The sequence below is a fragment of the Ovis canadensis genome, chromosome 16 (genome assembly GCF_042477335.2).
Source record: "Ovis canadensis isolate MfBH-ARS-UI-01 breed Bighorn chromosome 16, ARS-UI_OviCan_v2, whole genome shotgun sequence".
Classification (NCBI taxonomy): domain Eukaryota; kingdom Metazoa; phylum Chordata; class Mammalia; order Artiodactyla; family Bovidae; genus Ovis; species Ovis canadensis.
The window spans coordinates 54,769,244-54,788,251 of NC_091260.1; the positions used below are offsets into that span (position 1 = coordinate 54,769,244).

Here is a 19,008-nt window from a genome sequence, read left to right on the forward strand (position 1 = left end):
GAAACAGCCATACTGTTTCCATTGTGGCTTTCCATTGTGTATTTTCCATTGTGGCTATGTCAGTTGACATTCCTACCAACAGTGTATCAGAGTTTAAAGACTTTAATCTTAAATGATGGATCAATTATATTGAATATAGTTACAATCACATTACAATGTCTGCATTATGCACCACTATATGTGTAATCCATGTATATGTATGTATATAACTTTATACACATATAGATTCTTTGAAATATCAAATTCTTCTATTTAATATTTTAGTTGATGACTTAAAATTTTAATTTATCTAAAAATTTCTCAGAAGTTTTTCATGAAATAAAATGGTTCTGTACTCTTTTAAAAATAATATATTGATGAGTTGTTAACAATGATGAAAAGTTAGAACGGTGCTGATACAGTTATATTATAATGGACATCACTAAAGGCCTGGTTTTTCAAAAGCTACATATTAACTTTGTGATACAAATTTCAGGTTTTCAAACATCTGAAATTCCTTTGCAATCAAAAGAAAAATTTTCATTTAAAAAGATCACAGACCTAAGGCATTAACATGGATAAATCAAAAAATACCAAAGTTAAAAGGGAACCCTACTGGCAAAAAAAGGAGGTATGAAGTAAAGAAAACTCTGGTTAGAATATCAGGAAAAATGTTCCATGAAATCACTTCAGTCATTTCGGAGCCAGACGGGCCAAAATCTTAGTGGAAATGGTTGGAACCTCTTTAGAGAACCTCCTTAATAATTCATGACTTAATAACTCATGGCCAGATTAATCTATCTTGGCATGCTTACTCATATGAACAAGATTTATTAGAAGAAAATTCCTTTTGAGCTGACAGGGAAGCACTTGCCATCAACAGAAGAGAAACCACATACGGTAGTGTCTGTAGATAATATACCGATATGTGAATACCAGAGTGACTCGCTTACGAAAATATGAAATAAATATCCAAGTTTACAGGACCCAGAAATTAGGAAGTGATCACATTAAAATCTCCTGTATTCAAATGTCTTTAGACTGAACATATTTCAAAGCACTGAATGAAGAACCAATTCCTTAAGCCTCTTTAACGTGCCTCCAAATTACTTTTCCAGTCTTATCTCCCACTACTCTGCTTGGTGAATTCATTGCTCCAGCCTGCGAAATCTCAGAGGAGAGCATTTGCCCTCCGCCCACATCCGTCCCCAAACTGGGGAGCATATAAATATCACTGAAGTTTCCCCCAAGTTTGCCTGCACCATCACCTCCCATGCCAAGAATCTCCTCCCCTCTAATCTTTCTGCTGGACTGAATCATGGTTGTGGCGGGATTATTGTATCTTTCAGACAGCTGAGGCAGAAGAACAGTTGCCAAAAACTTCTCTAACCCATTTTTTTTCCCCCATTGTCCCAAAATACTTCTCCTGCATTTTGTCCCAAGTCTAGACCCTGGTTTTCCTCCTCATGTGTTCTGCCCAGTCCTGCCAGCGTTCTGGCTTTCCTTCATCCTGCCCACCCTGGATGCCTCCCCCGGGCACCACAACTCAGAGAGACCTCAGTCTTCACAATGTTCGTGCATACTTCATCATGACCTGCAACTTGAGAATCTTCCTGTCTGAACCCATTCAAGCATCTCCCCCCTTGAGATGGAATGAGAACAATGATGTGAAAATGACAACGATGAATGGGATATTAACCATGGCAGTGAGGACAGAGGCAGCTACCACGTGGTGAGGGCCTACCGCAGCCACATTTTGGAACGGCAGTGCCATATGCCTTCTCTCTACTGGATCTCTCAACAAGGCTGACTTAGAAGGCACTCACATCGACGTGCTTGTGCATTATAACCCTCATCTTATTGGTGAAAAAGTTGAGACCCAGAGAAATCACCTGTTCCAGGTCACACAGCCAGCAATGGCAGAGCTGAGAACTGAACACAGCTCTTCCTGACCCCACACATGTGCTCCGTCTACTCTATTTCCTTGTTATGGCCTTGTGAGTCCGGGGAAAATACGGGAAGAGAAGGCAGCATGCATTTGTGGCAAACAATAGCCAGTTCTGGATTTAGTACTCAGTTCAATGTCATGCATGGTTTAAATCAATAGTACGAACGTGGAAAGTCATGGATCTGAAAGGTCATCAGCTAGGATCCCCTCCCCACATCATAAACCCCCCAGTCTGGAGAATAGGATTCTCTCCATGATCCTCAGGAAGCTGAGAGGTGGTAGGAAGAACTCTGGAGGGCAGACTCAATGAGCGACCTTTGGGATTCCCTTAATTTCTCTGGTCACATCCATAAAATGAGGAATGTGACTACACTGGTTTCAAAGGTCACTGTATTTCCCTAGAACTCTGTGAGGGCTCTGTGAGCCTTCCCTGGGAGCTGTTCATAAGGTGCTGATCAGAGAGCTGACCTAAAGACCTCCTCCCCTGCCCAAACACACAGGATTTAAATATATTCCTCTCAGGTGATCCTCGGGGCTGAAGGGGAGCTGAAAGGGGGCTGAGGACCATCAGCCTAACCTTTCTCTTCGGTCTTATTAGCCTCTGGTCATTACACTTTTTGTTGCAAACCAATACCCTAACAGTCATATATGACACTACCTAATTATTCTGACTTATAAATACAAAGCTACTCATTTTGCTACTCAGGTTTTCTTGTTTTTAAATGGATGTATATTATCCTAAATTTGCCACCTTACCTGAGAATAACAGAGGCGGAAGCAATGTGGGCTGGAGATGCTCTTGGTTGGCAGTCATAGACACCACCCTGTCCCTCCACTGATGTGGGCAGCAGAAAGATGACACTGACTTACTGGGGGGATGGTAACACACCAGGCTTTGTGCGAGGTGCTTTTATGTGTGCTTTTGTTTTGTTTTTATCTGTTCAACCTTTTAAAGTTGGGACTATCTTCTCCTATCTTAGGTGAGAGAGGAAGTTTACAGAGGTTCAATAACCAGCCTAAGGTCACAAGGTAACTCAAGAGCTGATGGGTAAACTTGATTCTGCCAAGCTTCCAAACTCTTGCTTTTCCTGTTAGACCGGATGTCCTTCACAGGTAGGTAGCCAAGGGGTGATTTCTCCATCAGACCAGCAGACACAGTGCTGAGGGCCCAAGCTAATCATAGGGGCCCACAAAAATGTTTTAATTTCTTTTAAATTCAGGAGGAAAAAAGAATGAACATAAGAGTAACTAATAGATGATAATGAATCGAGCTTGTACCTTTATATCAATGCATCCATAAAACAGAATTTTTTTTTCCTCTTGTTTTGTAGAAAAAGCTTGTCAAGGTGAAAGTGCCTCAGACATTGTCTCAAAAGTCACAATGTATCCCCACATACAGCCTCTGACTTTCTCTTTCAGGGCCTAGGCCAGCTGCTAGGAAGATGTGCCCAGGAAACATCAGATCTCTTTGTTACAAAAGCTACAACTACGTCCCACTGGCCGCTCCATTTAGTTGAGATGCACATTTGATACTTTAAAAAAAAAAACAACCCAGTTCTTTGCCCCAGGTTCTGGTGGACCAGCGGTTTGGGGAATAGGTATGTTGGCTGGAAAGATAGGCCATCAGGAATATTCCAGAGAAAGGGTCACCTGAAGTAAATGAACCAAACACAACAGGAAATTTACATTTAAGCAGAGACAAACAGAGATGTTGACATTCCCTTCATTATGACTCAAATGAAAATACTCATGTGGGCAGCCAGGTTGAAGGCAGTTATGCCTGGGGCACGCACCATCAAACACAAAACAATCTGGAAGTTTTATGGAAAAAAGATGGTTAGATAGCATCACCGCCTCAATGGACATGAATTTGAGCAAACTCCAGGAGATGGTGGAGGACAGAGGAGCCTGGTGGGCTCCAGTCCATGGGGTTGCAAAGAGTTGGACACGATTTAGTGACTGAACAACAAAAGGAAAAAAGGGCTCAGCATGCTAATAACCTTATCTTCCCACTCCTGAGGCCAGAAGCTCCCAATCAGGCAGGCAAAGAATCCACTTACCTGACAGGCGACTCTTGAGCTTCATCTTACTGCTGCCTTGTTTGGGACTTTCCAAGTTCCCCTTGGATTCCTCGGGGCCGCATGCATCGTGGGGCTCCTCTGTTCCAGGCATCTGAAATGCAGAGAGCACAGAGTTGACGGGAGAGGCCAGCCCATGGTCACTTATGCCATTTCCTTCAAGATCTTTACCTCAAGGCTCAAAGAGCAGCAGTACAGGTGTCACATGAGAAAAAAAGTTCATGGGATCAAAGCACAGACCTTCAGATAATCTGGAACCACAAAGCCTCATGCTGACAAGTTCCTCCTGAGCACGAATCTCACCACACAGGATAGAACCAGTTCAGTTCAGTCGCTCAGCCATGTCTGACTCTTTGTGACCCCATGGACTGCAGCACACCAGGCTTCCTTGTCCATCACCAACTCCCGGAGCTTGCCCAAACTCACGTCCATTGAGTCAGTGATGCCATCCCCTTCTCCTCCTGCCTTCAATCTTTCCCAGCATCAGGGTCTTTCCTAAAGAGTCAGTTCTTCTCATCAGGTGGCCAAAGTATTGGAGTTTCAGCTTTAGCATCAGTCCTTCCAATGACTATTCAGGACTGATTTTCTTTAGGATGGACTGGCTGGATCTCCTTGCAGTCCAAGGGACTCTCAAGAGTCTTCTTCAAGACCACAATTCAAAAGCATCAGTTCTCCGGCGCTCAGCTTTCTTTATGGTCCAACTCTCACATCCATACATGACTACTGGAAAAACCATAGTTTTGGCTAGATGCAACTTTGTTGATGAGGTTTCAAACTGGAAAGGGTCCCTGGGGTCATTTTGTTTCTTGAGAAGGAACATGAGTTTGAATGGACTCAGGGAGATAGTGAAGGACAGGGAAGCCTGGGGCACTGCAGTCTATGGGGTCACAAAGAGTCCAACGTGACTTAGCGACAATAACAACAGGTGCCATATTCCTGTTAGAAACAAACGACAAGCCCAAAGGGCTGTGGCTTCTGCTAAGCCCCACCAAGACTTCATACCTAAAGGACCTTCTTTTCTGCCTATAAAACCTTCCATTTCGTACAGAGGGTCTTTCTACTTTCTAGACAGGATGCTGCCTGATAAAAGAATTGCTGAATAAAGCCAATTAGATCTTCAAATTTACTCAGTTGAATTTTTTTAAAACACTCCTTAGTACTGATTAAATACCTTCCAGAATCAAGCAGCACTTAGGATACATAGAAATCTCTTCATAATCAGCCCACATGTCTGTAAATTGTAAATCCACATTACCAGACACCCAGAGGTGAAGAAGAAAGGATGGCACTAAGACCCCTTAGCCAGGCATCTGAGAAAAGCCCAACATGCTATGAAAAGCTATACTTATTAGAGAGGAAAAGGAGAGTTGAGAGTGTTTATAAAACCATCTGGAGGGTAAATTTACATGTACAAAACTTAGGAGACACACCAAATGAGGCTTGTCATTTGAAATTGTATTTTCCTTTAAGGTTCTCAAGGAAAAATGTAAAATTAATTCAAAGAGATAAGATTTACACTAAGGAACATATATGTACTTAAAAAAAAAATAGATGATATCCTTTACCACTCAGTAGTCATTGGAAAGCCATGTAATTATAAGGTTAAAAAAAAACCCTGAATTGTAACAGGTAATAAAAAATATACAGAGTATATAAAATTCAGCTTATGAAAATATATAAAGTAAGCAGTAAGAGTAATCTCTCAGGTAATCCCCCTTTTATAAGGCAACTGTTTATATCTAAATCTAACCTGTTATATTAAAAATTTGGATGACTCCCCCCTCCCCCACAAATTCAAGTATCTTTTGAGATTAGAAAGAAGAAAAGAAAGATTCTGAGAAATGAGGAGATGTAGGCAAATTGAGGAAGAGGCGTTGGGAAAACAAATTAATCTTGATACATAAAACAAAGATAAATTTGGTGAATTCCTATTACAGTGTCAGAGACTGGCAGGTCTCCAGGTTTAAATTATGAAGTGAAGGCAGGAATAGAGTCCTGAGGGTGAGTTTAGAGACTCTCTAGAGGGACACCTTTCCTAACACCAAATTGGGATATTAATTCCCACACAGTGCAGAAGAAGCCTTGTGGAGACATGCCAGGGTCTGGTAGGGGTGGTGGGGCGGCGGGGGCCGGGGGTGGGGGAGAGGAGACATGCAAATAGGAATAATCCAGAGAGAAGCCTCAGGGCCTCTCCTTTGCCTGGCCTAAGAACTTTATGTAAACAATCTGTCTGCAGACTGTTAACAGCAGTTACTGGAGAGAGAGTAAAATTCCCGGTTCATTCTGCTTATACCACATGACCTAGGCTCCCAGCTATAGGAACTCCTCAATTTGCTGGGTATTAACTCCTCTGGTGCCCATTACATGGTTGGCTTATGACACAGTGGCCAAGTCTCAGACCATCAGAAAGGCTGACAGAGAGGCTCACGCCAAGGGAGGAACACAATCCCAGCCTACAGTTCCTAGACCTACGGGGTTCCCTCCTTCCATCCTCCCCTCCCGTTTTCTGGCGCAGCCCCAGGTGTGCACACAGTCAGAGACATTCTGGAGATGACAGATGCACTCCCAGAAGGAAAGCAGCCTGCTCGAGGCGCCCCAGCTCTTTAACAGACAGGGCTGCACAGTCACTCACTCTCTGGATTTCCAGCTTTGCGTACTACCGGGGTACTTCCCGCCTCCAACTGGAGATGCTTTTCCGCTAAGTTAGGACTTTGAATGATCAATATCATATCATATAGTTCATTCACCTCAGTTTTTTTTTTCCATTTAATGTTCACAGCAAATGTGTCTCAAGGTAGATAATATTATCTCCATTTGACAGATGAGAAAATAAACTGAGACCTGCCCCCCCCCCCCCAACAAAGGAACACCCTTTTGTTTACAACATATACTTGGGATCTCGGCTTTTCCCTGGTGGCTCCGTGGTAAAGAATCTGCCTGCCAATGCAGGAGACCTGGGTTTGATCCCTGGATCGGGAAGATCCCCTGGAGAAGGAAATGGCAACCCACTCTGGTATTCTTGCCTGGGAAATCCCATGGACAGAGAAGCCTGGTGTCAAAAAGAATTCATGGTGTCAAAAAAGAGTCAGATGCAACTTAGTGACTAAACAACAAGACTTGGACTCTAGGACAGATTACACGTGAAGAGCATACAAAATGAAAAGTGTGGAGTTTTGTAAAAGCTTTTTTTAACATGTACCATGCCGAGTCTGAAGTCTTTATGATGCACACACGCACACTGTAAACTCTTCTTGATTTCTAGAACCTGATGAAGGTGGTTTAGCAGATAGAACCACAGCCTTAAGAAACAGTATTTCTTTTTTTCAATCCTGAAATGCACCAAAGAATGAAATAAAGATTTGGTTTCTATGATCTATAAAATATCAAAAGACTGTACTAGAGAAATCTTACACTTAAGATGGTATATGTTACACAATTACCGAAAACCTAGAGCTAAAAGTCAAAATCAATTAGGATGGACCCAGAGATATCGCAAAAGGTGGCAAATGGCACAGTGATGAGCTCAAGGCAGAAGTGCAATCTTATTTCAGAACCCCCGGACTGTGTAAGAAAAATATTCTGAATTTAAATGGAACCATTTCCTCTTGTAACAAAAAAACTGGTTTGCCATGGTTTTAGGAGGCTTGTAACTCAATGAACAGGAAGTAGGTCGCTTAGATACATTAGTTCCAGGTTATTTCAGGAAGTAGCAACATACAAAGTGCAGTTGGGCTACAATGAGCTTCTCTCCAGTCTTATGACTATTGTCTGAAAATGTCCACACTCTAAGGTTTGCGGTACTCTTTTCCCTCAGACACGCAGAACAAATCAAACTGTTCCGGAAATGATGTCATCTTAGTTGTTCTAAAATGAAATGTGCAAAAAGTTCTCCTGGAAGGCCTGTGATTCAGAGAAACAGTTGATATAATCTATTATTCATCAGCCATTTCTAATTCATGTGTCATATAACAATGCCATTATGTTAATGGAATGTAGTATAATTTGCCAATTGCCAGGTTACAGCCTCTCTGCTGGCACAGTTTCCCACACCTATAATCTATGAGATTCTGTCTCAATGACGAAGACTCTCTAGCGCCTGGTTTTAAAAGCAAGGTGATAGGGTAGCATGTTTAAGAATCCAGTTGCCTGGGCTTATGTCTTGGTTGCACCATTTAGCAGCAACCTAGGTACATTAGTCAACCTCTTTGAGCTCTAATGCTGTCATCTGAAAAATAGGACTTGATGTAAGACTTAAATGATACTAGCCTTCTGACTGGAGAAGGAAATGGCCACCACTGTAGTATTCTTGCCTGGAGAATCCCATGGACAGAGGATCCTGGTGGGCTACAGTCCATGGGGTCCCAAAGAGTCGGACACGATTGAAACAAGTGAGCATGCATGCATGCAGGCTTCTGATTAAAGATGGTAGATTTCCCTCATACAGCCACACTAAAATGGTGATGAAGACTTTTTTAAAATGAAAGGTATTTCTCTGGGGCTGGAGAAAGCCCCAGAACAGCTCAGTTTGTACACAGACCATTCACGAAGGTTCAGGAGACAGATGAGCTCTGGAAGTGGAAATGAAAGCAAGGCTGAAGTTCTGGTGTAAGAAACATGCCAAAGAGTTGGAAGTGATAACACAGGTAAGGAGTGGCTCTGATTTTGAGGGTGAGTCCCAGGGGTCTAGAAAAACTTTAGAGAATTCATAAAAGCCCAGGTTATGGAAGTGGAATAGAATATGGGCCTCTCTAATTCACCACTGCCCTGGTCCAAACAGAACCAACTTTCAAAGGAGGCACAGGACGAAGCTAGAATCTCCCCATTCCTCCCAGCTCCCGGGCTTACTCCAGAGACGCAGAAGGGAGGCTCCCAGCTACACCCAAGTCGCCCATCCCTCAAAGAATGTGGGAGAGCTGTTATCATCAGGTTGCTCTCTGTTCAGGATATTTGTTATTGTTCAGTCCTGTCCGACTCTTTGTGACCCCACAGACTGCAGCTCGCCAGGCTTCCCTGTCCTTCACTACCTCCTCGAGTTTGCTCAAAGTCATGTCTGTTGAGTTGGTGATGATATCTAACCATCTCATCCTCTGTCTCCCCTTCTTCTGACCTCAATCTCTCCCAGCATCAGGGTCTTTTCCAATGAGTCGTCTCCTTACATCAGATGGTCAAAGTACTAGAGCTTCAGCATTCAGAATATAGGTATTTTAATTAGCAACTGTATAAACCTCTGTTCTACTCTCCATATGAACTACAGGCACAGGAAATGTGTATAAAGTATAAGGAGGTTTACATGTACCATAGGTAGTGACACATATCATGCCCGTATTAAGCAAGCACTGATGTTGGAGACAGTTCTCTGATTCTGTAAAGTAGCAGTGATATTATTTATTTCTAAGGGGTTAAAATTACCTCGTTAATTATCTTACAAAGTTACTACCAGGATTAAATAAGAATGTGCTTGAGGATACTAGTAGAGTACCTAATTGTCTATCATAGGGGTATAGTGAAAGTTTAGTTGAAATAAACAAACAAACAAACAAAAACCAACCCTCAAGCTTTCTCCCCACCAGATCTCAGGATGCTCCTGGCTTTGATGATTACATTGACAGGTGGTAACCAGAGATCAAACTGCCAACATCCACTGGATCATGGAAAAAGCAAGAGTGTTTCAGAAAAACATCTATTTCTGCTTTATTGACTATGCCAAAGCCTTCTACTGTGTGGATCCCAATCAACTGTGGAAAATTCTGAAAGAGATGGGAATACCAGACCACCTGACCTGCCTCTTGAGAAACCTATATATATGCAGGTCAGGAAGCAACAGTTAGAACTGGACATGGAACAACAGACTGGTTCCAAATAGGAAAAGGTGTACGTCAAGGCTGTATATTGTCACCCTGCTTATTTAACTTATATGCAGAGTACATCACGAGAAACGCTGGACTGGAAGAAACACAAGCTGGAATCAAGATTGCTGGGAGAAATATCAATAACCTCAGATATGCAGATGATACCACCCTTATGGCAGAAAGTGAAGAGGAACTCAAAAGCCTCTTGATGAAAGTGAAAGAGGAGAGTGAAAAAGTTGGCTTAAAGCTCAACATTCAGAAAATGAAGATCATGGCATCCGGTCCCATCACTTCATGGGAAATAGATGGGGAAACAGTGGAACCAGTGTCAGACTTTATTTTGGGGGGCTCAAAAATCACTGCAGATGGTGACTGCAGCCATGAAATTAAAAGACACTTACTCCTTGGGAGGAAAGTTATGACAAACCTAGATAGCACATTCAAAAGCAAAGACATTACTTTGCCAACAAAGGTGTGTCTAGTCAAGGCTATGGTTTTTCCAGTGGTCATGTATGGATGTGAGAGTTGGACTGTGAAGAAAGCTGAGCCCCGAAGAATTGATGCTTTTGAACTGTGGTGTTGGAGAAGACTCTTGAGAGTCCCTTGGACTGCAAGGAGATCCAACCAATCCATTCTAAAGGAGATCAGTTCTCGGTGTTCATTGGAAGGACTGATGTTGAAGCTGAAACTCCAATACTTTGGCTACCTGATGCGAAGAACTGACTCATTGGAAAAGACCCTGATGCTGGGAGGGATTGGGGGCAGGAGGAGAAGGGGACGACAGAGGATGAGATGGCTGGATGGCATCACTGACTCGATGGACATGAGCTTGAGTGAACTCCAAGAGTTGGTGATGGACAGGGAGGCCTGGTGTGCTGCAATTCATGGGGTTGCAAAGAGTCGGACATGACTGAGGGACTGAACTGAACTAAACCTGTTAGTGGTAACCACCTACCAGTGCAGGAGACATAAGAGATGAGTATTTGATCCCTGGGTTGGGAAGATCCCCTCGAGAAGGAAATGGCCACCCACTGCAGTATTCTTGCTTGGAGAATGTCATGGACAGAGGAGCTTGGTGGGCTATGGTCCACAGTGTTGCAAAGAGTCGGACATGACTGAAGCGACTGAGCACGCACCCAGCAAGATTATACCACTAGAGTGCGGAGATACACATTTCAACTTCATGTCTACAGGAAGGTAGGGACTTCCCTGGTGGTCCAGTGGTTAAGACTCTGAGCTGCCAATGCAGGGGGTATGGGTTTGATCCCTGGTCAGGGAACTAAGACTCCACAGGCCATGTGATATGACCAAAAAGTGAAAAAAGAAAAGAAAGGTAGCAGATTTAATTAGTGAATTAAAAAAAAAAAAAAAAGGAGCACCAAAAGGGAACATGCCACCTTACTCATCTCAAGATGAAAGAAAATTTCCATAAAGTGACTGCAAACCTAACAGTTGAGGAGGTAGTTTTCAAGGCATGTGCCTGGAGCACTTAGTTTTTAAAAAATCAGGTTTGCAAAGGACATCATGGAGGATTTGAAAACACACTCTGGTCTAACAATCAGAATAGGAGCAGTGGAAGAGAGAATAAAGGGTACAAAACAATTAACAAAAGGAAGAGAGCTAACTCAAAGAAAAAGAGAGATCTTAGTGACAGACTGGACAGAGGGAAGGGGAGAGGAGACTGTGAAGTCAAGGGCAGCAGATGAATAAGGAAGAGAGACATGCCAGCTCCTGACCACTAGGCTGCAAGTGGGCATCACAAGAGTGAGAGACACTGGTACTTCCTAGTGTAGAGGGGATGCCTGGGACCTAAGGAAACCCAACCAAGGGAGGGAGGCAAAACCACAGAGAACAGGATGCAACGACTCCCTCTGGGGATCCCAGGCCCGGAAAACAATGAGAGATGTGATTTATGACCTGCAGATGAAGCGCTTGAGCAATACGACTTGAACAGCTATTCCAAGAGAGATCAGAGTATGTCTGGACAGATTCAAAGGTGAGGGGTGAAGAAGACCAGGAAGAGTTAAAAAAAAAAAAAAAAAAAAAAACCCTGGGTAAATTTTAAAGGGACAAAGATTTGTTTTTTGGACCCCGACAATAGTGGCCTGGAAAAGAAATGAAATCAGGACAATAAACAAGCAAACAGGCATGCCAAAGGGGAGGCAGGCAGGATGGTAGTAAGCCAGAACTTGATGCTGGTCATTTCCTGGGTGGGATCAGCCACCTCAGAGGTGGCGGTGGTCAGGACGCACTAGAACAATGCATACTTTAGTCAACGGAAGCCTCACTGATTCCATCGCTTTCACAATGATGGGCTGCGTACGACAGAACCTACAATAGTATTTTAGAAAAAATCCAAGTCAGAAGGCAAAGGAGAGGTTAAAAAGGCACACAGATCAGCAAGCAGGGCCATGAAAGAAGAAAGGCATCTTTGATAGAAAGAAGAAAGGTTAAACAGAAACTTAAGTGAATCTTTCCCGAAGGAGGGGAATGTGACACACTGGAGGCGTATCTAATTACTGCCTGGCCCCCAAACAGAGTAGAAGGCAGTGTTGCTCGACCCCTGGAATATTCAAAACTTGAGGAAACAGAAATCTCAAGCAGCAGGTGGAAGAGGTATTAGCCTTTATCAGCTCAGGAGGACAGAAGCCTCAGGATCACTGATAGCAGGTCTGGTTCATGCATCTGCAGAGTTTTTCCAGCTGAGTAAGTTGGGGAGAAGAGACACACTTCCTGCAGGCTAAGCACTTTGATGCCAAAAGGCAGTGGAGATGGAAAAGGGAACCCAGGACTGAAAATACTGGCTCCTGAGAACTGGGAGCTCTGCCAGAGACACAGTTCACACACCCAGTGCACTATATTAGGGAGACCTACGTGTTCATCTCAAGGTGTAAATGCAGAGCAAGAAGCTTTGGAATTTAAAAGAAAGGCACTTTAAATAGGACCAGGTTGATTTTTCCCCACTCAGATTGAGAGGTAGATTCCTGCCTATGGGTTTAAGTTCATGGTCAAAGACTCCAAACAACTGCTATAGACTGATTGGCATCTTTTTAAGAAAAGCCAAGAATATTTTACTTGCTATTACTGAATCTGTGCTATAGCCCTGGGAGACAGTTCTCCATGGTCTCTCCCATTTCTTTGTGGCTCATGAACAGATTACCTGCCTCCTGAGAAATCTGTATGCTAGTCAAGAATCAACAGTCAGAACCGGTCATGGAAGTACAGACTGGTTCCAAATTGGAAAGGAGTACAACAAGGCTGTATGTTGTCACCCTGCTTATTTAACTTATATACAGTGTACATGATGTGAAATGCCAGGCTGAATGAAGCACAAACTGGAATCAAGATTGCTGGGAGAAAATATCAATAACCTCAGATATGCAGATGATGCCATCCTTATGACAGAAAGTGAAGAGGAACTAAAGAGCCTCTTGATGAAAGTGAAAGAGAAGGACAGTGAAAAAGTTGGCTTCAAACTCAACATTCAAAAAATGAAGATCATGGCATGCGGTCCCACCACTTCATGGCAAATAGATGGGGAAACAACGAAAACCGTGACAGACTTTATTTTCTTGGGCTCCAAAATCACTGCAGATGGTACTGCAGCCATGAAATTAAAAGACGCTTGCTCCTTGGAAAACAAGCTATGATCAACCTAGACAGCATATTAAAAAGCAGAGACATTACTCTGCCAAGAAAGGTCTGTCTAGTCAAAGCTATGGTTTTTTCAGTAGTCATGTATGGATGGGAGAGTTAGACCATAAAGAAAGCTGAGTGCCAAAGAATTGATGCTTTTGAACTGTGGTGTTGGAGAAGACTCTTGAGAGTCCCTTGAACTGCAAGGAGATCAAACCAGTCAATCCTCAAGGAAATCAACCCTGAATATTCATTGGAAGGACTGATGCTAAAGCCCCAATACTTTGGCCACCTGATGCGAAGAACTGACTCATTGGAAAAGACCCTGATGCTGGGTAAGACTGAAGGCAGGAGGAGAAGGGGACGATAGAGGATGAAACAGTCGGATGGCATCACCAACGCAATGGACATGAGTTTAAGCAAGCTCTGGGGATTGGTGGTGCACTGGGAAGCCTGGTGTGCTGCAGTCCATGGGGTCACAAAGAGTCGGATACGACTTAGCCAATGAACAGCAACAACAATTGGTCCATTTACTCTTTGTTCATTTACATTTCACTAAAAAATCGAGTACACAAGAGACATGCTATTGAACAAATTCAACTTTCTTGGAGCTGACAGAGCCATATTTGTTCCAGTGGAAAACAGCCCAGTCTGCACATGCTGAACAGAACCATCTCTGTCCTCACCACACAGCTTCAAGAATCTCATTTTGGGGGACTTTCCAGGTGGTCCAGTGGTTAAGACTCCATGCTGCAATGCAGGAGGCACAGGTTCAATCCCTGGATGGGGAACAAAGATCCCATATGCCACTCCGTATGGCCAAAAAAAAAAAAAAAAAGACTCATATTTTAAGGTGGAACAAAGTAAGAAACTGGAGTGATCAAAGGGGGTCTTTAAGTACTTTGTTTTTTTAACTCAAAAGGTCAAGTAAGTTTAAGTTTGGATGTTAATTATTTTAGATTTTAACAACTTTGGATTATGACTTGCAAGAGCTCTTAATGTATTGGTATTTTAATTATTTGAATATCATTATTATGTTGACATTTTATCTCATTGTAGAACCTCTGAAAAGTGGCACTGGATGACGTGGCTAGAAATCATTTTGGATGAGAAAGAGCGTCAAGAATAAGTTTTATCTTCTGGCAAATTTTAGTCTTCTGGAGGTGGGGGGTGAACCATCACTACCCATGAGACAGGCCCCCTGGGTCCAAACTAAAAGTCGAGGACTTCAGAAATGTCCTATAACTGCTGTCCAAAGCATTTACAAGGTCTCCTGAACACACCGTGACTAACACAATGCTTAACTTCTAAGTGTCATTTGTCTTTCTCAGCTAACTCTTGAAGCCTTACAAACAAAGCATGAAAAGTACAGCTTTCATCTCCAACTATTTACATTGAGCAAGTACATGTGATTCCAGGGAAAACTGCAGGAGGAACTGGCTGCACCCAGTTCATGCCATGTTTTTACTGTCCCCAACACTTGAAAAAAATAATCATCTGCAGATGTGACAGAAGATGCCCAAGCTCCAAATCCCTGGGAGGCCGTGTTGGCTCATCCCCTGGGTCAGTATCTACAGACAGGGGATCGTGGTGATTTCTCTTTCATGCCTCAGTCACACTAAGCTTATTTTTAGGCTGCCAGAGGAAGCTCATTTTCCAAATCTCTGGGGCAGATGTTCGAGTGACCAAAGGAGAACCAGATGGCCGTCAGAGAGGCCAGTGCTGGGAATGAATAACCATTCAGAAAAAAAAAGGAATCGGAACAACAATAAATCAGCCAAAAGGAGCAAGGAGCCTGCGAGCTGACTGCCGAAATTAAAACACAAATCTCCCGCTTCACTAGGCTCGCTGCTTTCCAACAAAGAGACTAACTCAGGCCTGAAGAGGAAAACAGTAAAATTGGAATACAGAGCTGCCCCCCCACTCCCACCCCCATGCTCTGGTCTATGCGGAGGAGTGTCAGATGCAGCTGGGGGAGAAACAGCAGCTGATGTAAACCGAGGCGTTCAGGCTGCGGCTCCGCAAATGAAATAATATTGTCCTTGTTCTATCTGAGTCCATTTCCCGTTTCCTCCCATTTATCATCCTCAAACAATGTGAACGGGCTTAACATGCTTCATTGGTGATTACTTGGGTGATTCTTATGCACATAAATTAAGTCGATCTCGTGGTCCTTTTAGAAAGGTGAGGCAAAGAAATCACCCTTAAGGGCACAGAAATGTCATCAGTCATTGGCCCCTCCCATGGTGGGTTTGTCTGTGTCACTTTCCCAAGCAGAGGACAGTGTCTTCCAGGAACTCTCAGTTCATCAGAAATAGACGCGGATGCAAGAAGGAGAATCTGCACATGTCCCTCCTTGGTATCGGTTTCAAATTGGGCAAGGCGGATCCAGACATTCTCTACAAAGCAGGGAGCCCTCACTCTCTCCGTGTCCCCATGACCTACTGAGAATACTGGGGTCTGCAGCTTTTCTTTGGGTTCGTGGGCTGGCGAATGAGGGCAGACCCCTGGATCATTTCTCACCAGGAGCTGCCCTCAGACACATCTCTGGGAGCTGCAGAATACCTTATCCTCAATTCCACAATACTAAAATGGAAGTTGTGTGTGTGTATGTAGGAAAACCTCAAGAGACACAAAAAGTAGATGGGGAAGAGCTATCAAAAAAGAAAGGCCTAAGAAGTAAACAGGAAGACTGGCAGGAAAGAAAATCAGAGATGAACTATCTGAAGTGCCCTAATGCGACTGCTGAGTCAAATCCAATTCAGCAGTAACAGTAAACACGCCAGAGTTCTCCAACGCCTTGTTTCTATGCGCACATTTTAGAGGAAGTCTTACATGATCCTATGGCTTATTGTCATAGAAAAAGCCTGTTTTAACTGGACATGCCTTTTAGGCAAGTTTTAGATAAACAGTAACTGGTCATGCTGGGGACACTGTGGTGAGGTTTTGGTCTGCTGTCAAGGTCCAGGCAGCACCCTAAGGTCTTCTGCTGCGTCTTCCAGTTGAATGCGAGCTATATTCCGAGGTTCTTATCCTCCAGAAGCGGCACTGAGTTTATGCTGATTCGATGAGGTATGTTTCTAAGGGCATGTATTTCTTGAAGAATGGGACTGGCAAGCTGAGACAGATTCTATGGAGCCCACATGGGGAGCAGTAACAGGAGAGGCGGTCCTGAGCTCACACACCATCTCCCATAGCTGGGGTCGGCTCCCATAGCTGGGGTCGGCGAGCTGCTGCTCGGGGGCCAGATCTGACCCCACACCTGTTTTTGTAAAGTTTTATTGGAACACAGTCATACCCATTAGTTCGCTTATTGCCTACTGTGGCTTTTGCACCACAAAGGCAGAGGTGAATGGCTGCAATGGGAACGGTTTGGCCAGCCAAAGCCTCAGATATTTATGATGTGGTTTTTACAACTGCTGACCGCTCATCTATAGGAATAACTCATACCCTAGCCTTATCCACTGCCCCACTTTCATCCCTATCTGAAGTCACTGGGAACAAACTGGAGAATTTTTTGGAAGCAGCTTTATGAGCTGAAGAGAGAGTACTGACAAGCAGAGGCATTTTAAAGAAGCTGCTACTGGAGCCTAGGCTTACTGGTCTACTATGGTATTTTCTAAAACATCTTTGTCATCTATGCTTTTATGGTTTTATCTTTAAATTTCGTTTTAGGACTTCCCTGGTAGTTCAGTGGTTAAGAATTCGCCTGCCAATTCAGGGGACATATGTTCGATCCTTGGTCTGGGATGATTTCACATACTGCAGAGCAACTAATCTTGTGAGCTGCAGCTACTGGGCCTCTGTGCCCTGGGGCCTGTGATCCACAACAAGAGAGGCCACCATGATGAGAAGCCCATGTACTGCAGCTAGAGAGTCGCCCCTGCTTGCCGCACTTAGAGAAAGCCTGCACACAGCAGTGCAGGCCCGGCACAGCCAAAGATAAACGAATGAAATACATTTTCCACGAATTTCACTTTAAAATTATTCTGATAAGAAACTTTATCTGAAGTCACAAAAATTCTCTTTTCAAAATGCACATACTTTGCAAGTGTCACTGGGCCACAAATCGAACTGGTTTGATCATATTACATTGTTAACATTTTTGATATCATTTTGGGTAAGAGCACGTATCACTCCTTGGAAACTAGAGGGAGAAACAGTGGAAACACTGTCAGACTTTATTTTTTTGGGCTCCAAAATCACTGCAGATTGGGACTGCAGCCATGAAATGAGAAGACGCTTACTTCTTGGAAGGAAAGTTATGACCAACCTAGATAGCATATTCAAAAGCAGAGACGTTACTTTGCCAACTAAGGTCCGTCTAGTCAAGGCTATGGTTTCTCCTGTGGTCATGTATGGATGTGAGAGTTGGAATGTGAAGAAGGCTGAGTGCTGAAGAATTGATGCTTTTGAACTGTGGTGTTGGAGAAGACTCTTGAGAGTCCCTTGGACTGCAAGGAGATCCAACCAGTCCCTTCTGAAGGAGATCAGCCCTGGGATTTCTTTGGAAGGAATGATGCTAAAGCTGAAACTCCACTACTTTGGCCACCTCATGTGAAGAGTTGACTCATTGGAAAAGACTCTGATGCTGGGAGGGATTGAGGGCAGGAGGAGCAGGGGACGACAGAGGATGAGATGGCTGGATGGCATCACTGACTTGATGGACGTGAGTCTGAGTGAACTCCGGGAGATGGTGATGGACAGGGAGGCCTGGCGTGCTGCGATTCATGGGGTCACAAAGAATCGGACACAACTGAGTGACTAAACTGAACTGAACTGAAGAGCACGTATTGCTTACTTACTGATTTACAAGAAACGGGAAGGGTTTTGTTCTTGTTTTGGTCTCTGTTGTTGGTGATGGCGGTGGGAAAAGGGGTGAAAATGGACTGGAGAAGAAAAGAGGAGGGGCTTCTTGGAAGGCTGCAACCTGTTAGGGGACAGAGGAAACAGTGGGTACCTCAGTACAGGGTTTAGAATAGAAATGGGGACACTGGGCCCCAGGAAACTGGCAAGATAGGATCCGGCCAGGGAGGACAAGCAGATGACAAGAGGCTGGGAAGTTCAAAGGCAAACAAAATCAGGACTTCCCTCCTGGTGGTCCAGTGGTTAAGAATCTGCCTTCCAATTCAGGGGATGCGGGTTCAATCCCTGGTCGGGGAATTAAGATCCCACATGCCAAGGGGAAACTAAGCCCGCACACCTCAGCTAGAGAAGCCCTTGTGTGCTACAACTGGAGAAAGCCTGCACGCCTTAACTACTGAGATCAGATGCTCTAGAGTCTGTACTCTGCGACAAGAGAGGCCACATGCTGCAATAAGGAGCCTGTGCACCGCAGCGACACTGCAGTGAAAACCCAGCACAACCAAAACACCACCAACAATCTGAAAGGTAAACAAAATCTCACTCGAAATACTGTTTAGGACCACCCCTGCTTTCAGGGAAAGGAAAAAGAAAAAAAAGGACAGGGGGAAGGAAACTCCCTTCTTGTTGGTAACCAAGGAGCTTTGCCTGCAGA

At 43.8% G+C, this 19,008-nt stretch overlaps 1 protein-coding gene across 8 annotated transcripts in view; it reads right to left on the minus strand.

Annotated features, from left to right (window-relative positions):
* PDZD2 (PDZ domain containing 2) overlaps nt 1–19,008 on the minus strand; it is a 411,535-nt gene that overhangs the window by 52,821 nt on the left and 339,706 nt on the right. For all 8 annotated transcript variants that reach the window (XM_069555958.1, XM_069555955.1, XM_069555957.1 and 5 more), the window contains one exon: nt 3,988–4,099. In XM_069555958.1, coding sequence (XP_069412059.1) covers nt 3,988–4,099 — 112 coding nt within the window. The remainder of the gene's footprint in view (nt 1–3,987; nt 4,100–19,008) is intronic.